General features: G+C 42.3%; 1 protein-coding gene across 2 annotated transcripts in view; it reads right to left on the bottom strand.

The window, feature by feature from the left end:
• Positions 1-16,652, bottom strand: part of galnt18b (UDP-N-acetyl-alpha-D-galactosamine:polypeptide N-acetylgalactosaminyltransferase 18b) — a 321,574-nt gene that overhangs the window by 62,162 nt on the left and 242,760 nt on the right. For both annotated transcript variants that reach the window (XM_041197647.1, XM_041197648.1), the window contains one exon: positions 14,902-14,997. In XM_041197647.1, coding sequence (XP_041053581.1) covers positions 14,902-14,997 — 96 coding nt within the window. The remainder of the gene's footprint in view (positions 1-14,901; positions 14,998-16,652) is intronic.

Genomic DNA, 16,652 nt, shown 5'->3' with positions numbered 1-16,652 from the left:
AACCTGATTTCCCTGCAATACACGATACTATTAACCTGATTTCCCTGCGATACATGATACACATAACCTGATTTCCCTGCGATTCACAATACTATTAACCTGATTTCCCTGTGATACACAATACTATTAACCTGATTTCCCTGTGATACATGATACTACTAACCTGATTTCCCTGCGATACACGATACAGATAACCTGATTTCCCTGTGATACACAATACTATTAACATGATTTCCCTGCGATATACGATACTGTTAACCTGATTTCCCTGTGATACAGGATACTGTTAACGTGATTTCCCTGTGATACATGATACCATTAACCTGATTTCCCTGCGATACGTGATACTGTTAACCTGATTTCTCTGCGATACACGATACTGTTAACGTGATTTCCCTGCGATACAAAATGCCGTGAATGTGATTTCTCCGCGATACACGATAACGTTAACCTCATTTCCCTGAGATACCCAATACTCGACGGGATTTTCTGCACCCACCCACTGCCACGATCTTCCTGTCCTGTCAATGGGCTTCTGGTTGGGGCACCACCTGGAATACAACAGGGCCGGAAAATCCCAGTCACTGTTAACCTGATTTCCATGTGATACAGGATACTGTTAACCTGATTTCCCTGCGATACACGATACCGTTAATGTGATTTCCCTGTGATACAGGATACTGTTAACCTGATTTCCCTGCGATACATGATACTGATAACCCGATTTCCCTGTGATACACGATAACTTTAATGTGATTTGCCTGCGATACATGACACAGTCAACCAGAATTCCCTGCAATACACAATACTGTTAATGTGATTTCCCTTCAATATTCGAATCTGTTAACCTGATTTCTCTACGATACATGATACTGTTAACCTGATTTCCCTGCGATACACAATACCGTTAATGTGATTTCCCTGCAATACATGATCTTCCTGTCCCACCGCAAGTCAATGGACTTCTGGTTGGGGCACCACCTCATATACAACAGGGCCGGAAAATACCAGTCACTGTTAACCCGATTTCCTTGTGATACATGATACTGTTAACCTGATTTCCCTGCGATACATGATACTGTTAATGTGAATTCTTGCGATACATGATACTGTTAATGTGATTTCCCTGCGATGCACGATTCCGTTAACCTGAGTTCCCTGCGATACACGGTAACGTTAACCTGAATTCCCTGCGATACGCGATACTGTTAACCTGAGTTCTCTGCGATACACGATACAGTTAACCTGATTTCCCTGCAATACACGATACTGTTAACCTGCTTTTTCTACGATACATGATACTATTAATGTGATTTCCCTGCGATACGCGATACTGTTAACCTGAGTTCTCTGCGATACACGATAATGTTAACCTGATTTCCCTGTGATACATGATAACGTTAACCTGATTTCCCTGTGATAGACGATATTGTTAACCAGATATCCCTGCGATATATGATACTGTTAACCTGATTTCCCTGTGGTACACGTACTGTTAATGTGATTTCCCTGTGATAGATGGTATTGTTAACCTGATTTCCCTGTGATACATGATACTCGATGGGATTTTCTGCACCCGCCCGCCGCCACGATCGTCCTGTCCCACCGCGAGTCAATGGGCTTCTGGTTGGGGCACCACCTCGCGTACAACAGGGCCGGAAAATCCCAGTCGCTGTTAACCCGATTTCCCTGTGATACACGATACTGTTAACCTGATTTCCCTGTGATACACGATACTATTAACCTGATTTCCCTGTGATACACGATACTGTTAACGTGATTTCCCTGTGATACATGATACTGTTAACCTGATTTCCCTGTGATACACGATACTGTTAACCTGATTTCCCTGTGATACACGATACTGTTAACCTGATTTCTCTGTGATACACGATACTGTTAATGTGATTTCCCTGCGATACACAATACTGTTAACCTGATTTCTCTGTGATACACGATACTGATAACGTGATTTCCCTGCGATACATGATACTGTTATCGTCATTTCTCTGTGAGGTGAAGCTCACTAGGTGCACTCTACTTATATATTGTCTTAAAACTTAATGTTCTAAATTCTCACTGACGGGGAACTTAATTTGGAAGACGAACTGAATTCTGCTGAGGCGGCCTTTTAAGAGCATTCGTGAGATGCTAATGAATGCAAATGGGGTTACCGACATTGCTCGTCATAAAACCTGACCCACCTTTAACCCGCCTTGAAAGTCAAGAGGACAGAATTCACACAGTTTATCCCGCCGTCAGGAATCAGACTTCTGCCTCTCGCCAAATTAAGGGCCCCCTGCCCTGCACGATTCCTGCTATTGGCGGAAGCAGAAAATTCCACCCTGAATGTGATTTCCTCGAGATACATGATATTATTAACATGATTTCCCTGCGATATTATTAATGCCATCTCCTTTGATACCTGATAGTGTTAACGCAATTTCCCCATTTATAGCAAAACAATTAATGCAATTTCCTTTGTCACATAATGTTATTAATATGATCTCCCTGTGATACGTGATACTGTTACATGATTTGCTTTGATACGCCTTGTTCAATAAAACTATTAAACGGAGTAAGCCTTTCATTTAATTTCACTGAGACGCCTCATTTACTAATCATTAGCAGTGGCTGCAGAATCTCATCACTGGGTTTATCGGACTGTAGACAGGTGTGATCAGCTGGCTGAATCGCCTCAAGGATGAGTTTGTTTGGAGTCAGCAGAGTTTTTTAAAGGGGTCATTCGAAGGCAGGAACTCATTAAACTGCCCAGAAATATCAATGTAATTAACAGGTAACAAATGGTGCATTTGCAACTGATCCCAGTGCTGATGATGATCGGTGAGCACTCTTTGCCTGAGATAGCTAGGTGTCTGGGATAGGAATGAATGGTGTAAATGCTGCCCAGCGAAGTGTAAAATGGGCGCTGTCAAATTGACAACTCATTTTACACTTTTGCCTTATCTTTTGCTCCATGTTTCAGAGTAGGTGCTGTGTCTATAGAGGAGCGCATGTATTTTGAGTACTGGAATATGAATTTGTGCGTCCGTAGAATCATAGATAATTACAGCTCTGAAACAGGCTATTCAGCCCATCATGCCTGTGGCTGGCTCTTTGAAAGAACAGTTACGCTTAGTCCCACATTCTCCAATTTTTATCCATAACGTAAGTTCCTCATCCTCAAGCACCTGCCCAACTCCCTTTTAAAATTATTCATGGAACCCGCTTTGGGAGAGGCAGAGTGTTCCAGGGCCTGAAAACTCTGAGTGAAAAAAAATCCCCTCAACTCCCCTCTACATTTTTTGCCAATTATTTTAAATCAATGACTTCTGGCTATTGATGCGTTCACCAGAGGGAATTGCTTTTCTCAATCGTCTCTATCAAAGCCTCCCATCATCTTGCAAACCTGTATTAGTTCACTTCTTACCCTTATCTGTTCCAAAGAGAACAGTCCCAACTTTTCCAACCTCTCCTCGTAACTGAAGTCACTTGTATCTGGTAAAAACAGCAATTTTATTTATATAGTGCTTTTAACATAATGAAACATCCCAAGGCACTTCACAGAGGCATTATAAAACAAAGTATGACACCAAGCCACATAAGGAGATTTTAGGGCAGATTGGTCAAAGTGGTCAAAGGAGCTTCTTAATAGAGGAAAGCCAGGTAGTGAGGCGAAGAGGCTTAGGGATGGAATTCCAGAGCTTAAGGCCTAAGGAGCTGAAGACACAGCCGTCAATGATGGAGTGATTAAAATCAGAGATGCGCAAGAGGCCAGAATTAGAGGAGCACAGAGATCTCGGAGGGTTATAGGGCTATAAGAGATTACAGCCTGGTTTACCTCCGCTGTAACCTTTCTAAGTCCTTTAAATCTTTCCAGAAATGTTGGTGCCCAGAATTATCCACAATACTCCAGGTGAGGCCTAACCAGTGATTTATGAAGTTCTATGTCTGGCTACTTGTATATGTGTGCTTGTGTGTATATGATTGTGTGTGCGTGTGTGGGTGAATGTGTGTCAGACGATTAATCTATTACTATTATGTGCCCTCATATGCAAGATTGAAGCTGAGGAGAGTGAACGATTCTCCAATGAAGTGATGGGAACTCTGAATGTGATCGAGAGGAGCCAAGGGGAGAAAAGGTGTAAAGAGAGGAATGAGAGTAAGGAATCCAGAAAGAACAGGTGAATAAATAACATACTCAAAAAGCACTAGAGACCTGACAGGAATAATTAGGTGAAGAGAAAAACGGAAGTGAATAAAAACAAGAAGCGTAAAAGCAGCTGACAGAAAGTGAGGTACTGTAGTGAGTGCTGAGGGACAGTGAGAGAGAGAAAAGGGAGAGACAAATGAGCATGAGAGAGAAAGACAACAAGGAAAAGAGAGTAATAGGAAAAGTCAAAAATGGGAGAGAGAGAAAAAGAAACATAGATCTGAATATAAATGAACTTAGTATTGCCTTGCAGCAAAGATTGAAAATGATATCCTCAGAACTGTAGCTCGTTAACATTCAAGAACAGTGATCTTAAATGATTGAAATGCAATTTGCATTTTTCATTAATTTGCATTAATTGAACTGAGCAGTGAGTGTGCACTGCATGCTAATTACATCATGGTTTGCCTTAGACTTTTTATCAAACCTAATAGATTTTTAATGCTCTCCAATTGGTATTTTTAACCTGTGCAGGTCCCTGAGGAAAGAGTAGTAGAGTGGAACTAATTGGGTAGCTCCTTCAAGGAGCCAGCACAGGCCAAATGACCTTGACATTTTGACAAATGACCAAATGACATGGGCCAAATGAACTTCTCCTGTGTTGTATCATTCTATTATTCTGTGAACTATTGCTCAGATGTCACATGAACAGGGCAAACTCTTTGACTCATATCTCCAGTGAGATGCCATGTTCAAAGGGAATTTGGGGTAGAGAATTGGTGTTAGGGTGTTGTCAATACATCTAACCTGGGCTCTCTTTGACTGGGAAAGTAGATTGGTGAATTCATCTTATGCATCCAGCATGGGTGGAGTCTTCTGCCCCCATTGGCAGCGGGCGTCATGGCGGGCATGAGAGGACAATATGGAGAAAAGGCCAAAAAATCGGTTTCATACTGTCGTGAAACCAGTCCACTCCGTCCATCACTGACAGACTGCATTTCCCTCCGCCGGAGGTTGGGAATGTCATTTTAATAAGCCTGCAACTCATTATAAGTCCAGCTTGCCGAAACCATTCTCCCATGCTGGATCATCCGGGCACGTTGGCATGAATGCACGCTGACGTGTTTTACAACTGTACATAAGCAATGTGCACCTGGCGAGCTGCACTTCACTAGGGACTTCGAGGCTTGTTTACCTACCTTGTTTCAGGCAGCACTCACAGTCATTAGCGCCAGGATTTGCAGACAGCACCACACCACTTTTAGGGGGGCTCACGGGCAGGTCTCTACCTACCAGACAAGCCATAATGTGAGGGTGGCTTTTCAATGGCTGCAGGGCTAGGGCTTGCTTGGGGAAGGGAGAGAAGTGGCTTTAGGAAAGGGAAGAGGCTGCAGAGCTAGGGCAGTACTGGGAAAGGGTGTGTGTGCAGATACATGTTGATCTGTGCAAGTGGCCTCGAGAGGGTGAAGGCTGAGGAGGCCATCTCCAGAGGAGGTGAGGCCAGATGGAGATGTGAGGGTCTGTATGAGAGAATGAATGGTGATGTCCCTTGAGCTGGCAGTGAGTGAGTCCTGACGAATCGCATAACTAGGGTCATAGATAGGGCTTTAAACTAAATAGTGGGAGGTATAGTTCAGTTGCAAGTATAAAAATTCAAAGTTTAAGGAGAGGGTAAGAGTGCAGGTTAGTGACGAGGCTGATTGTTACCAAAAAGTGAAAGGAAGGGACAGAGTGTGTGAACGCCATATTGCATCAAAGAATCATATAAGAGTCGGGAAAATTGACAATAGGGCAAACTTAAAAGGCTTCGTATCTGAATGCACGTAGCATTTGGAATAAAAATAATGAGTTAACAGCGCAAATAGTGATAAATAGGTGTGATTTGGTGGCGACTACTGAGGCATGGTTACAGGGAGAATAGGTTTGGGAGCTGAATATCTAAGGGTACTCAGTATTTCGGAAGGATAGGCAGGAAGGAAAAGGAGGTGGTGTAGCTTTGTTAGTAAAGGAAGAAATCAGTGCTATAGTGAGGAATGATATAGGCACTGGAGAGCAAGACATAGAGTTAGTCTGGGTAGAAATAAGGAATAGCAAGACAAAGAAGTCCCTGGTGGGAGTGATCTGTAGGTCCCCAAACAGTAGTTCAGCAGTAGGACACACTATAAACCAGGAAGTACTGGGAGCATACAAGAAAGACATGGCAATAATCACGGGTGATTTTAATATGCATTTAGACTGGATTAATCAAATTGGCAAGGGCAGCCTCAAGGGAGAGTATATAGAGTGCATTAGAGATTGTGTCTTAGAGCAATATGTTGTGGAACCAACCAGGGAGCAGGCTATTCTGGATTTGTTTTTGTGTAATGACATAGGATTAATTAATGATCTCATAGTAAAGCATCGTCTAGGGAACAGTGATCATAGCATGCTAGAATCTCAAGTTTAGTTTAAGAGCGAGAAATTTGAGTCCCACACTTGTGTTCTGGAGTTAAACAAAGGTAACTACATAGGCATAAGGGCAGATTTGGCCCTAGTGGATTGGGCAGGAAGACTACAAGGTAGGACTGTTGATGAACAGTTGCAGATATTTAAGGAGATATTCAATTCCTCACAAGTAAAATGTATTCCAAAGAGGAAGAAAGATGGTAAGAGGGGGAAAAAGCATCCATGGATAAGCAAGGAAGTTAAAGATAATATAAAGGCAAAAACTAAGGAGTACCAAATTGCAAAGGTCAGTGGCAGGCTAGAAGATTGGGAAACTTTTAAAGATCAACAAAGGGTTACTAAAAAAATAATAAAAAGAGCAAAGGTAAATTATGAAAGAAAACTAGCACAAAATGTAAAAACTGATAGCAAAAGCTTCACAAGTATATAAAAGAAAGAGAATAGCTAAAGTGAATGTTAGTCGCTTGGAGGATGAGACTGGAGAGTTAATGGGGGAATGCAGAAATGGCAGAGACGCTTAATCAATATTTTGCCTCAGTTTTCACGGTGGAGGACACTAGTACCACTCCAATAGTAACAGATAGTGCAGAGGGTATAGAGAAGGAGGAACTTAGAACAATCACCATCACTAGAGAAAAAGTACTGAACAAACTATTGGGATTATGTTCTATGTAAAGGGTGACAAGTCGCCAGGACCTGATGGCCTACATCCCTGGGTCTTAAAGAAAGTGGCAGCAGAGATAGTGGATGCATTGACTATAATATTCCAAAATTCCCTGGATTCTAGAAAGATTCCAGAGGGTTGGAAAAATACTAATATAATGCCCTTATTCAAAAAGGGGTGGAGGCAGAAAGAAGGAAACTATAGACCAGTTAGTTTAATGTCTGTCGTTGGGAAATTGTTGGAATCCATTATTAAGCAAGTAGTAATGGGGCATTTGGAAAGTCAAAATGAAATCCACCAGAGTCAGCATGGTTTTATGAAGAGTAAATCGTGTTTGACTAAGTTGATAGAGTTCTTTGAAGATGTGACAAGCAAAGTGGATTAGGGGGATCCTGCAGATGTAGTATATCTGGACTTCCAGAAGGCCTTTGATAAGGTGCCACACAAAAGATTAATACACAACATAAGATCACACGGAGTTAGGGGTAATATATTAGCTTGGATAGAGGATTGGCTAACCAACAGAAAGCAGAGAGTTGGGACAAATGGGTTTTTTTCTGGATGGGAAGCTGTAACTAGTAGGGTGCCATAGGTTCAGTCCTTAGGCCCCAACTATTTACAATCTATATTGGATTCAGGGGTAGAAGATTCTATAGCTAAATTGGCAGATGACACCAAAATAGGTGGGAAAGTAAGTTGCAATGAAGAAATAAAATATTTACAAATGGATATGGACAGATTAGGTGAATGGGCCAAAATTTGGCAGATGGAGTTTAACATGGATAAGTGTGAGGTTATCCATTTTGGTCGGAAGAATAAAAAGGTGACTTATTATTATTTAAATGGGGAGAAACTTCAGAATGTTTCAGTGCAGAGAGGGACCTGGGTGTCCTTGTGCATGAATCGCTGAAAGCTAGTATGCAGGTACAACAGGTAATAAGGAAGGCAAATGGAATTTTGGCACTTATTGCTAAAGGAATAAATGATAAAAATAGGGAAGTGTTGTTGCAACTGTACAAGTCCTAGATGAGACCGCACCTGGAGTACAGTGCAGTTTTGGTCCCCTTACTTGAGGAAAGATGTTGTTGCATTGGAGGTGGTTCAGAGGAGGTTCACTAGATTGATTCCAAAGATGCAGGGCTTGTCTTATGAAGAGAGATTAAGCAGTTCAGGCCTATACTTGCTAGAGTTTAGAAGGATGAGAGGAGAACTAATTGAGGTATATAAGATGCTAAAGGGGATAGACAAAGTAGACGTGGAGTGGATGTTTCCCCTTGTGGGGCATTCTAGAATGAAAGGCCACAGTTTTAGGCTAAGGGGTGGTAGATTTAAATCAGAGATGAGGAGGAACTACTTTTCTCAAAGGGTCGTGAATCTGTGGAATTCACTTTCTCAGAGTAGATTGGGTGCTGGGATGCTGAAAAAATTTAAAGAGGAGATAGGCAGATTTTTAATTAGTAATGGGTTGAAAGGTTATGGGGAGAGGGCAGGAAATTGGAGTTTAGGCCGAAATGAGATCAGCCATAATCGTATTGAATGGAGGGGCAGGCTCGAGGGGCTGAAATGCCTACTCCTGTTCCTAGTTCTATATTCTTATGTTCTTATGAACGTGTGATGGCCTTGTGAGCGTGTGAGTTTAGAGTGATGAGATGGCTGCCTTACCCTGGCAGCACGGCTGAGATCATTCATCTGTTTTCTGCACTGGATGGCCGACCTCTTCTGTGCTGCTTTGGCACTGACCACCTCTGCCACCACCTCATGCAGCCAGACTGGGGTAGAGGACATTACAGTGGGCCTCCACGGTGTCCAGAAGGCATCTCAGGGATCCGTCACTGAATTGGGGGCTGCACTCTTCTTGGATTTTGGGGCTACGTCTTCAGCAGAGCAGATGTGGGCTGCAAGTATTGAGAAGTGTGCCCGCGGCAGCAGTTTAAATATGGGTGAGGAAGCGGTGAGGTAATGGCATGGCAGGCAAATTGGAGGCCGCCTGCCAGTGAGACAGCGTGGTTCCTGTGGTTGCATAATTAACAAGGCAGGAATGGGATGATATGTTGTGAAAACCCATCATTGCAGCCAGCGGGTAAAATGACTTTTTTCATGCCCACTACTGTACTTTGTACCAATCTGGGATGATTCCACCCTATATTAGGATGCACAGTGAGGTGGGAAGATGGAAGAAGTTACAAAGGGGCATAGATTAAATGAGTCAATAAAACTGTCACAGATACGTTCAATGTGAAGAAGAGTGAGATCATTCATTCTGGATTTGAGAAAGGCATAAATATTCTGTTATTAGAGAGAGACCAGAAGCTGTGGAGGAGCAGGGGTTTGGGTGTCCGTTTATAGAAATCACTAAAAAGTCATGCACAAGTACAAAATGTACAGACCAGGCTTGTATTCCCTTTAGTTGGCAAGGTTGAGAGGTAATATAAGTGCAGTTTTGGTCCCCTTACTTGAGGGGTTGCATTCATTGTTTAAATATGTGAAGAGGGGCTACTGATCAGAATCACTGGAGACATATAATGATGTTTTAACAAAAAAACTTTTAATAAACAAGACAAGATGAACTATATTGCAATGCTCTTTCAGCGACATCTCTCTCTCTTTAAAATGAAAATATATTAGATAAGGTAGAAAGTGGGAAACTGGTGGAAGATTCTGGAACAAGGGGGCACAATCTTAAAATTAGAACTAAACCATTCAGGGGTGACGTCACGCTAAGAGTAGTGGAAATCTGGAACTCTCTCCTTCAAAAAGCTGCTGAGGCTGGGGGTCAATGGCAAATTTCAAGGTTGAGATTGATAGATTTTTTTTGACTTAAGGGCAGCAAAAAAATTGAGCAAATGAAGAGCAATGGAGCTGACATACAAACCAGTCATGATAGAATAACGAGGTGTGGGGAGTGCAAGATTAAATGAGGAATCACCAGGAAAGTAGCAAGAGAAAGATTGGCTCCATTTATCCTCTCCCCTGGCTTCTTCCTGCTGCTCGAATAGAGTTGAAAATGAAATCAAAGTGTTTGACAGGGTAGTCTTGGAGGAAACCTTTCCATTTGTGGTGTAGTCCAATGCAAGGGAGCATCAAAATAAGATAGTTAGTAACAAATCTAATAGGGAATTCAGAAGGAACTTCTTTATCCAGAGAGTGGTGAGAACAAGGAACTCGCTACCACAGGGAGAAGTTGAGAGAAATAGTATATATTATATAGCATTTAAGGGGCACCTTAGGGAGGCGATGGCATAAGTGGTATTGTCACTGGGCTATTATTCCAGAGACCCAGGTTAATGCTCTGCGGAGATAAAAGCAAAGAACTGCGGATGCTGGAAATCCAAAACAAAAACAGAAACAGAAATACCTGGAAAAACTCAGCAGGTCTGGCAGCATCGGTGGAGAAGAGCACAGTTGACATTGAGTCCTCATGACCCTTCAACAGAACTATGTAAAAATAGGAAAGGGGTGAACCACGTACCCCCACCCCGCCCCCCCCCCCCCCACCCCCGCCCCGCCCCCCACTTAAACCAGCTTATATTTCACCCCTTTCCTATTTTACTTAGTTTTACTTAGTTCTGTTGAAGGGTCATGAGGACTCGAAACGTCAACTGTGCTCTTCTCCGCCGATGCTGCCAGAGCTGCTGAGTTTTTCCAGGTATTTCTAATGCTCTGCGGACCTGAGTTCGAATCAACATGGCAGATGGTGAAATTTGAATTCAGTAAAAATCTGGAATTAAAAGTCTGATGATGACTGTGAGGCCATTGCCGATTGTTGTAATAACCCATCTGGTTCACTAATGTCCTTTAGGGAAGGAAATTTTTTGTCATTAATTGGTCTGGCCTGTGACTCCAGACCCACAGCAATGTGGCTGACTGTTAAATGCCCTCTGAAGAAGAGCAATTAGACATGGACAAAATACTGGCCTATCTAGCGATGCCCACATCCCTTGAGCAAATAAAATAAAGGGGAATCTTGATGAGGGAAAAAGGAATAGAAGCATATGCTGATAGGGTGGGATGAAATGGAGTGGGAGGAGGCTCATGTGGATCATAAACAATGGCATAGATCAGTGGGGCTGGATGGCCTGTTTCTGTGCTGTAGATTCAATGTATTTCACTGTAAAATTCCCTCCCTGCAACAAATGCCTAACAGCCCTCCTTTGAACCATAATAATTTAGTGTGGCACTGGATTCTGATTCCTGTTAACTGTGAGCCATGTAGGTTACACAGGAGAGAAGCAATGTCAGTTCTTTCTGTTCCGTCTTATCCATAATGACTGGCCATCTCCGTGGAAACCACCAATCAAAGCAAGGTTGGTGATTGCTGTTCTAAATAAATATCTGAAAGAACGAGGCCTGTGGGATTATGTATCCCTTCATGTTAGTCTGCTTGTAGTATTCAAACAGTGTCGTGTGGACTTAGGCATCACAAGCCTGCAAAGTCTAGTCGGCGATACAAAGAATTTAAATTTTCTGACACTTTAATCACACTGTTCAGATGTTACCCTCATTTAATCACACAGAGTTACAGCTGAATTACCTATTCACTGTGGACAATAATCAATCAGAATGTGATGGACAAGGTTTAAGGCCAGTGAGCCTCCTCAATCTGAATTGTATTCAATGAGGTTGTCAATTGTACAGGAAGTTATTGACAATCCAACATGCTGCTGCAGATTGCTGGACGCTCTCAACTGAATATTTAACCACCATTGTCACTGTCCCATTTCTACATCCCTTTGCCTTGTACTATCACCCATTTTGTCATTTAATCTCTTCTGCAATCCACTCTATCACAGGCCTTTCCATTTGCTCTTTCCTCCCCTTTCTCCTTTCACTGCCTCTGTAGTTGCTTAAAACCTGTTATGTCTCTGACTTCTTTCTGTTCTGATGAAAGGTCATTAATCTGAAATGTTAACTGTTTCTTTCTCCACAGATGCTGTCTGACCTTCTGAGTATTTCCAACATTTTCTGTTCTGATTGTTTTGTAATATATGGCTGCGATGGAGAACTCCAGTCTGTAGACCTACACTGCTCCTCCCCCTTCATAACCATCAACAACAACTTGTACTTATACTGTATAGCACCCTCAACATAGTAAAGTACCCCAAGGTGCTTCATGAGAGTGATTATCAAACACCAAACAACAGAAAGAGATATTAGAACAGGTGACCAAAAGCTTGATCAAATAGGTAGGTTTGAAGCATCATTTTAAAGAAGGAGACGGTGGAGACATTCCAGAACTTAGGGCTCAGGCAGCTGAAGGCATGGTCACCAATGGTGGAGTGATTAATATCAGGAATGCTCAATTACCGGAGCGCAGAGATCTCAGAAGATTGTGAAGCTGGGGAAAATTACAGAGATGTGGAAGAACGAGGACATGGTCCAATCTGAAAACATGGATGCACATGTTCAAATTGAGGGGTTGGTGGATAGGGAGTCTATATATGTCAGTGAGCGTATGGGTGTTGGGTGAACAGGACTTTAGTGTAAGTTAGGATACAGACAACAAACCACACAAAGCTACAGCTTAAAATAATTGTTGCCCCATTTGGCTTAGGAGTTGCTTCACAATATAAGCAGATAAGCACTGAGATTGAGATTCCAAAATGAGCAAGCAATGTAGAGATGCCATTAGTATATCATTACAATGTTGGCGTGATTTGTGTGCAGGATTGGAATTCCAAGAAACTGGGCAAGGGCAAAACATCCAGAATTCTCTCATTCCATGTCTAATTTGAGACTTTAAAAAATGTGCTCTCAAAGTATGGATGTCACTGGCAAGGTCACATTTATTGCCCATCCCTAGTTGCCCTGAGGGAATTTAGTACCAACTGCATAGTTTAAGACTGGAGTTACAGGTAGCAAGACTAGGTAGTGGTAGCAGGTTAGTGAATCAGTCAGGTTTTTACCACAACCTGGTCTTTTTATCCTGCTGCACTTGACACTTCCCCAGATATATTGAGATCAATTTGACAGCATGCCTTGGAATATAAAAATATGAAAAAAAAACAACTTAACTCTCCCACCTTGTATGGAATGATAAAATAACACAGAAGGAAGCCATTCAGCCCATCATGCCTCTTCCAGCTCTTTGAAAAAGCAGCAATTAGTCCCACTCCCCCCACTCATTTTGGCAGGAAGAATATGGAGAGACAGTATAAAATAAAGAGAGAAACTCTAAAGGAGGTGCAGGAACAGAGGGACTGCAGTGTAAATGTACATAAGTCATTGAAGATAGCAAGGCAAGTTGAGAGAGCAGCTAATAAAGCACATAGTATCTTAGGCTTTATTAATAGAGGCATTGAGTGCAAGAGTAAAGAGGTCATGTTGAATTTGTACAAGGCACTTGTTAGGCCTCATCTGGAAAACTGTGTCCAGTTCTGCGCGCCATACTTGAGGAAGGATGTAAAGGCATTGGAGAGAGTACAGAGGAGATTCACAAGAATGATTCCAGGAATGAAGAACTGTAACTATGAGGATAGATTGGAGAGGTTGGGACTTTTTTCCTTGGAGAAAAGAAGGCTGAGAGGAGACTTCATAGAGGTACTCAAGATCCTGAGGGGTATGGACAGGGTAATTGATGAGAAACTGTTCCCACTCAAGTGAGCATCAAGAACTAGAGGGGCACAGTTTCAAATCAATTGGCAAAAGGAATAAAAGTGATGTGAGGAAAAAAATTTTCACCCAGAGGGTGGTTGGAGTTTGAACTGAACTTCCTGAGAGGGTGGTGGAGGCAGGTTCAATCGAGGTATTCAAAAAGGAATTGGCTATCTGAAAATAAAGAATGTGCAAGGTTATGGGGATAAGGCAGGGACTAAGTAGAATGCTCTTTCAGAGAGCCAGTGAAGACTCAATGGACCGAATGGCCTCCTTCTGCACTGTAAAGATTCTGAGATTCACTCTTTCCCCATTGCCTTGCAAATTTCTCCTTTTCAAGTATTTATCCAATGCCCTTTCGAAAGTTACTATTAAATCTGCTTCCAATGCCCTTTCAGGCAGCACATTCCAGATCTCAACAACTCCATATAAAACAATTTGGCCTCATCTCTCCTTTTGGCTTTTTTCCTCACAATGACCGTTTGTTCGAAGTGGGAGATGGTAGTTTTTCAAACCCAGATTTACTTTAATATCCTACCTAAGTACCATTCAACGCTAGCCAGCTTTGTGTGAAACATTCGACATGAAATATATTACCTCCTTCTCCTTTTAGTCCCTAATTAGCACACTGACAAATTCACAATACATTGGTTACCAGGAATTTAAATGAATTGGAAATCCTGCATCTACTTCTATGAATGGCCTAGACTAAGGTAACAAAAAGGGGTCGGAGATGACTTTCCTCAGTTTACTTTTCCCAAACTGCCCAGGTTTCTCTTTCTATTTTTTTCACCCCTGGCCAGGAGGTCACCTGGTCTCAATTGGGACTTCTACATATTGCAATACACAAGATAGCATAGTCCTGTGGGACAGGCTGCATGGACCAGAGGATCTTTGACTGTCCAGCATTGTACATATGTCTGTACTCCATATCTTTGTATGCTCATTTGTTCCTATGTTCTTATGTATATCCCATGATATGAGAAAGAGCCCTCTCACAGGGAAGACTCATGTTGTGGGATTTGTCCCTGTTGTGTGTTGCACATACCTGTGATGTCATTCCATGGCAAATGTACATAATTGGAATATTGTCCATTTCTGGCCCCTGATCAAGGCACAAATCATTTTTCAGGACATTTTTGAGCTGAAAGACATATAGAAATAAACATGGTTATATTAGCTGATGTCGCTTGGGGTTTATCACTTATACACTATCCATTAGGCTCTAACTGCAGCTAACTACCTATGTGATCTGAGACCTCATGCCATGAGATTCAAGCATTCTCGCATCAACTCAAACCCCTTCATTCTCTGGAACTTAAAGCTTTGTACCATTCCCTCTCTCAGTACAATATAGTTTTTCAACAATCCTCCTGTGTGGAAACCAATTTATGAAGCATTACATAGGATGCACAGCAGAGAAACAGGCCATTCTATCCAACTGGCCTGTTATATTGTTATACAGGTGTCCCCTGTTAAAAGTGCATACTAATAGCAAGTTTTCATCTTAACACAGTTGGTAAATTATGGATGTTCCTTGAATAGCGCTGCCACCATTTTAGTTTTAATGTGATCACTGAGCATGCTCAGTCTTTTCAAAAAACAAACTGTTGCTTCACAGCCTGCTGCACACCGACCCTACCAGTCGCCGCTTCCCTCCTCTACCCTCCCACTCACTGCTTCCCTCCCCAACCATTCCACTCACTGCTTCCCTCCCTTACCCTCCCTCTCACTGCTTCCCTCCCCAACCCCCCTCACTCACTGCTTCTCTCCCCAACCATCCCACTCGCTGCTTCCCTCCCTGTTGGATCCCATGGATCCTCATCGCCAGTTTGTTGTGAGGGTGGCCAAGTTGGTACTATAAATAGAGTTGATCCGCAGACATTTCTTGGGTGGAAACATTAAGTTTATTTACAATATACTCAACAGCAACTACACGTGTGCTTTCAACTCCAACTCTATCTCTACACTGACTGATGAGGTAGCCTGCACTACTCTCCTATTGGTTACTACAGATTATGTGATCTTCCTTAACAAGTCTTAAAAGTACATTTCACACTAAATAAAGCCATACTTACTATATTCCTCCCCCTTTTTAACTCAGCTATGGAGATTTTTCAAGATAACATAATATTTACACTGGATAAGGAATTTACAAGTTCAGTCTTTCAAGTGGTTTCCTGGTACGTGTGGAATGTCTCAGCTCCACAGCTTCAGATTCTTTGTCAGGAACCTCCTTTTCTGGAGTTGCCTGAATATCAGGTGCTTCGGTGGGCACTTGTTCTTCTGTATCCTCAACACTTACAGGGACATCAGACATGTCAGTCCTGGGTTGAGTATCCTCAACAGGAAATGCAGACCCAGTCATGGTCACTGGTGGAACCAAATCTTGGTAATTGTATCTCTCTTCCTTAAATGGTCCCCATGTTTACAGATGATCCGGCCTTCCACCTCCACGTGGCAAGACAGAGGTCCAGTCACTGCACTTATTTCACCGGGTAAACACTTTGGTCCTTCCCCGAAGTTCCTCATGTATACCGGATCTCCCATAGTAAATTTCCTCTCGTGACTATGCCAGTCGTGTCTAGTTTTCTGGCTTCCCTGAATCCTTTCCACCTTCCCTCCTAAATTCGGCATTATTAAGCTCAAAGATAAAAACAAAAAAACTGCGGATGCTGGAAATCCAAAACAAAAACAGAATTACCTGGAAAAACTCAGCAGGTCTGGCAGCATCAGCGGAGAAGAAAAGAGTTGACGTTTCGAGTCCTCATGACCCTTCGACAGAACTTGAGTTCGAGT

The sequence above is a fragment of the Carcharodon carcharias genome, chromosome 10 (genome assembly GCF_017639515.1).
Source record: "Carcharodon carcharias isolate sCarCar2 chromosome 10, sCarCar2.pri, whole genome shotgun sequence".
NCBI classification, from domain to species: Eukaryota; Metazoa; Chordata; class Chondrichthyes; order Lamniformes; family Lamnidae; genus Carcharodon; species Carcharodon carcharias.
Note: the sequence above shows the minus strand (reverse complement) of the source record. Positions and strands in the feature narration are given on the sequence as shown.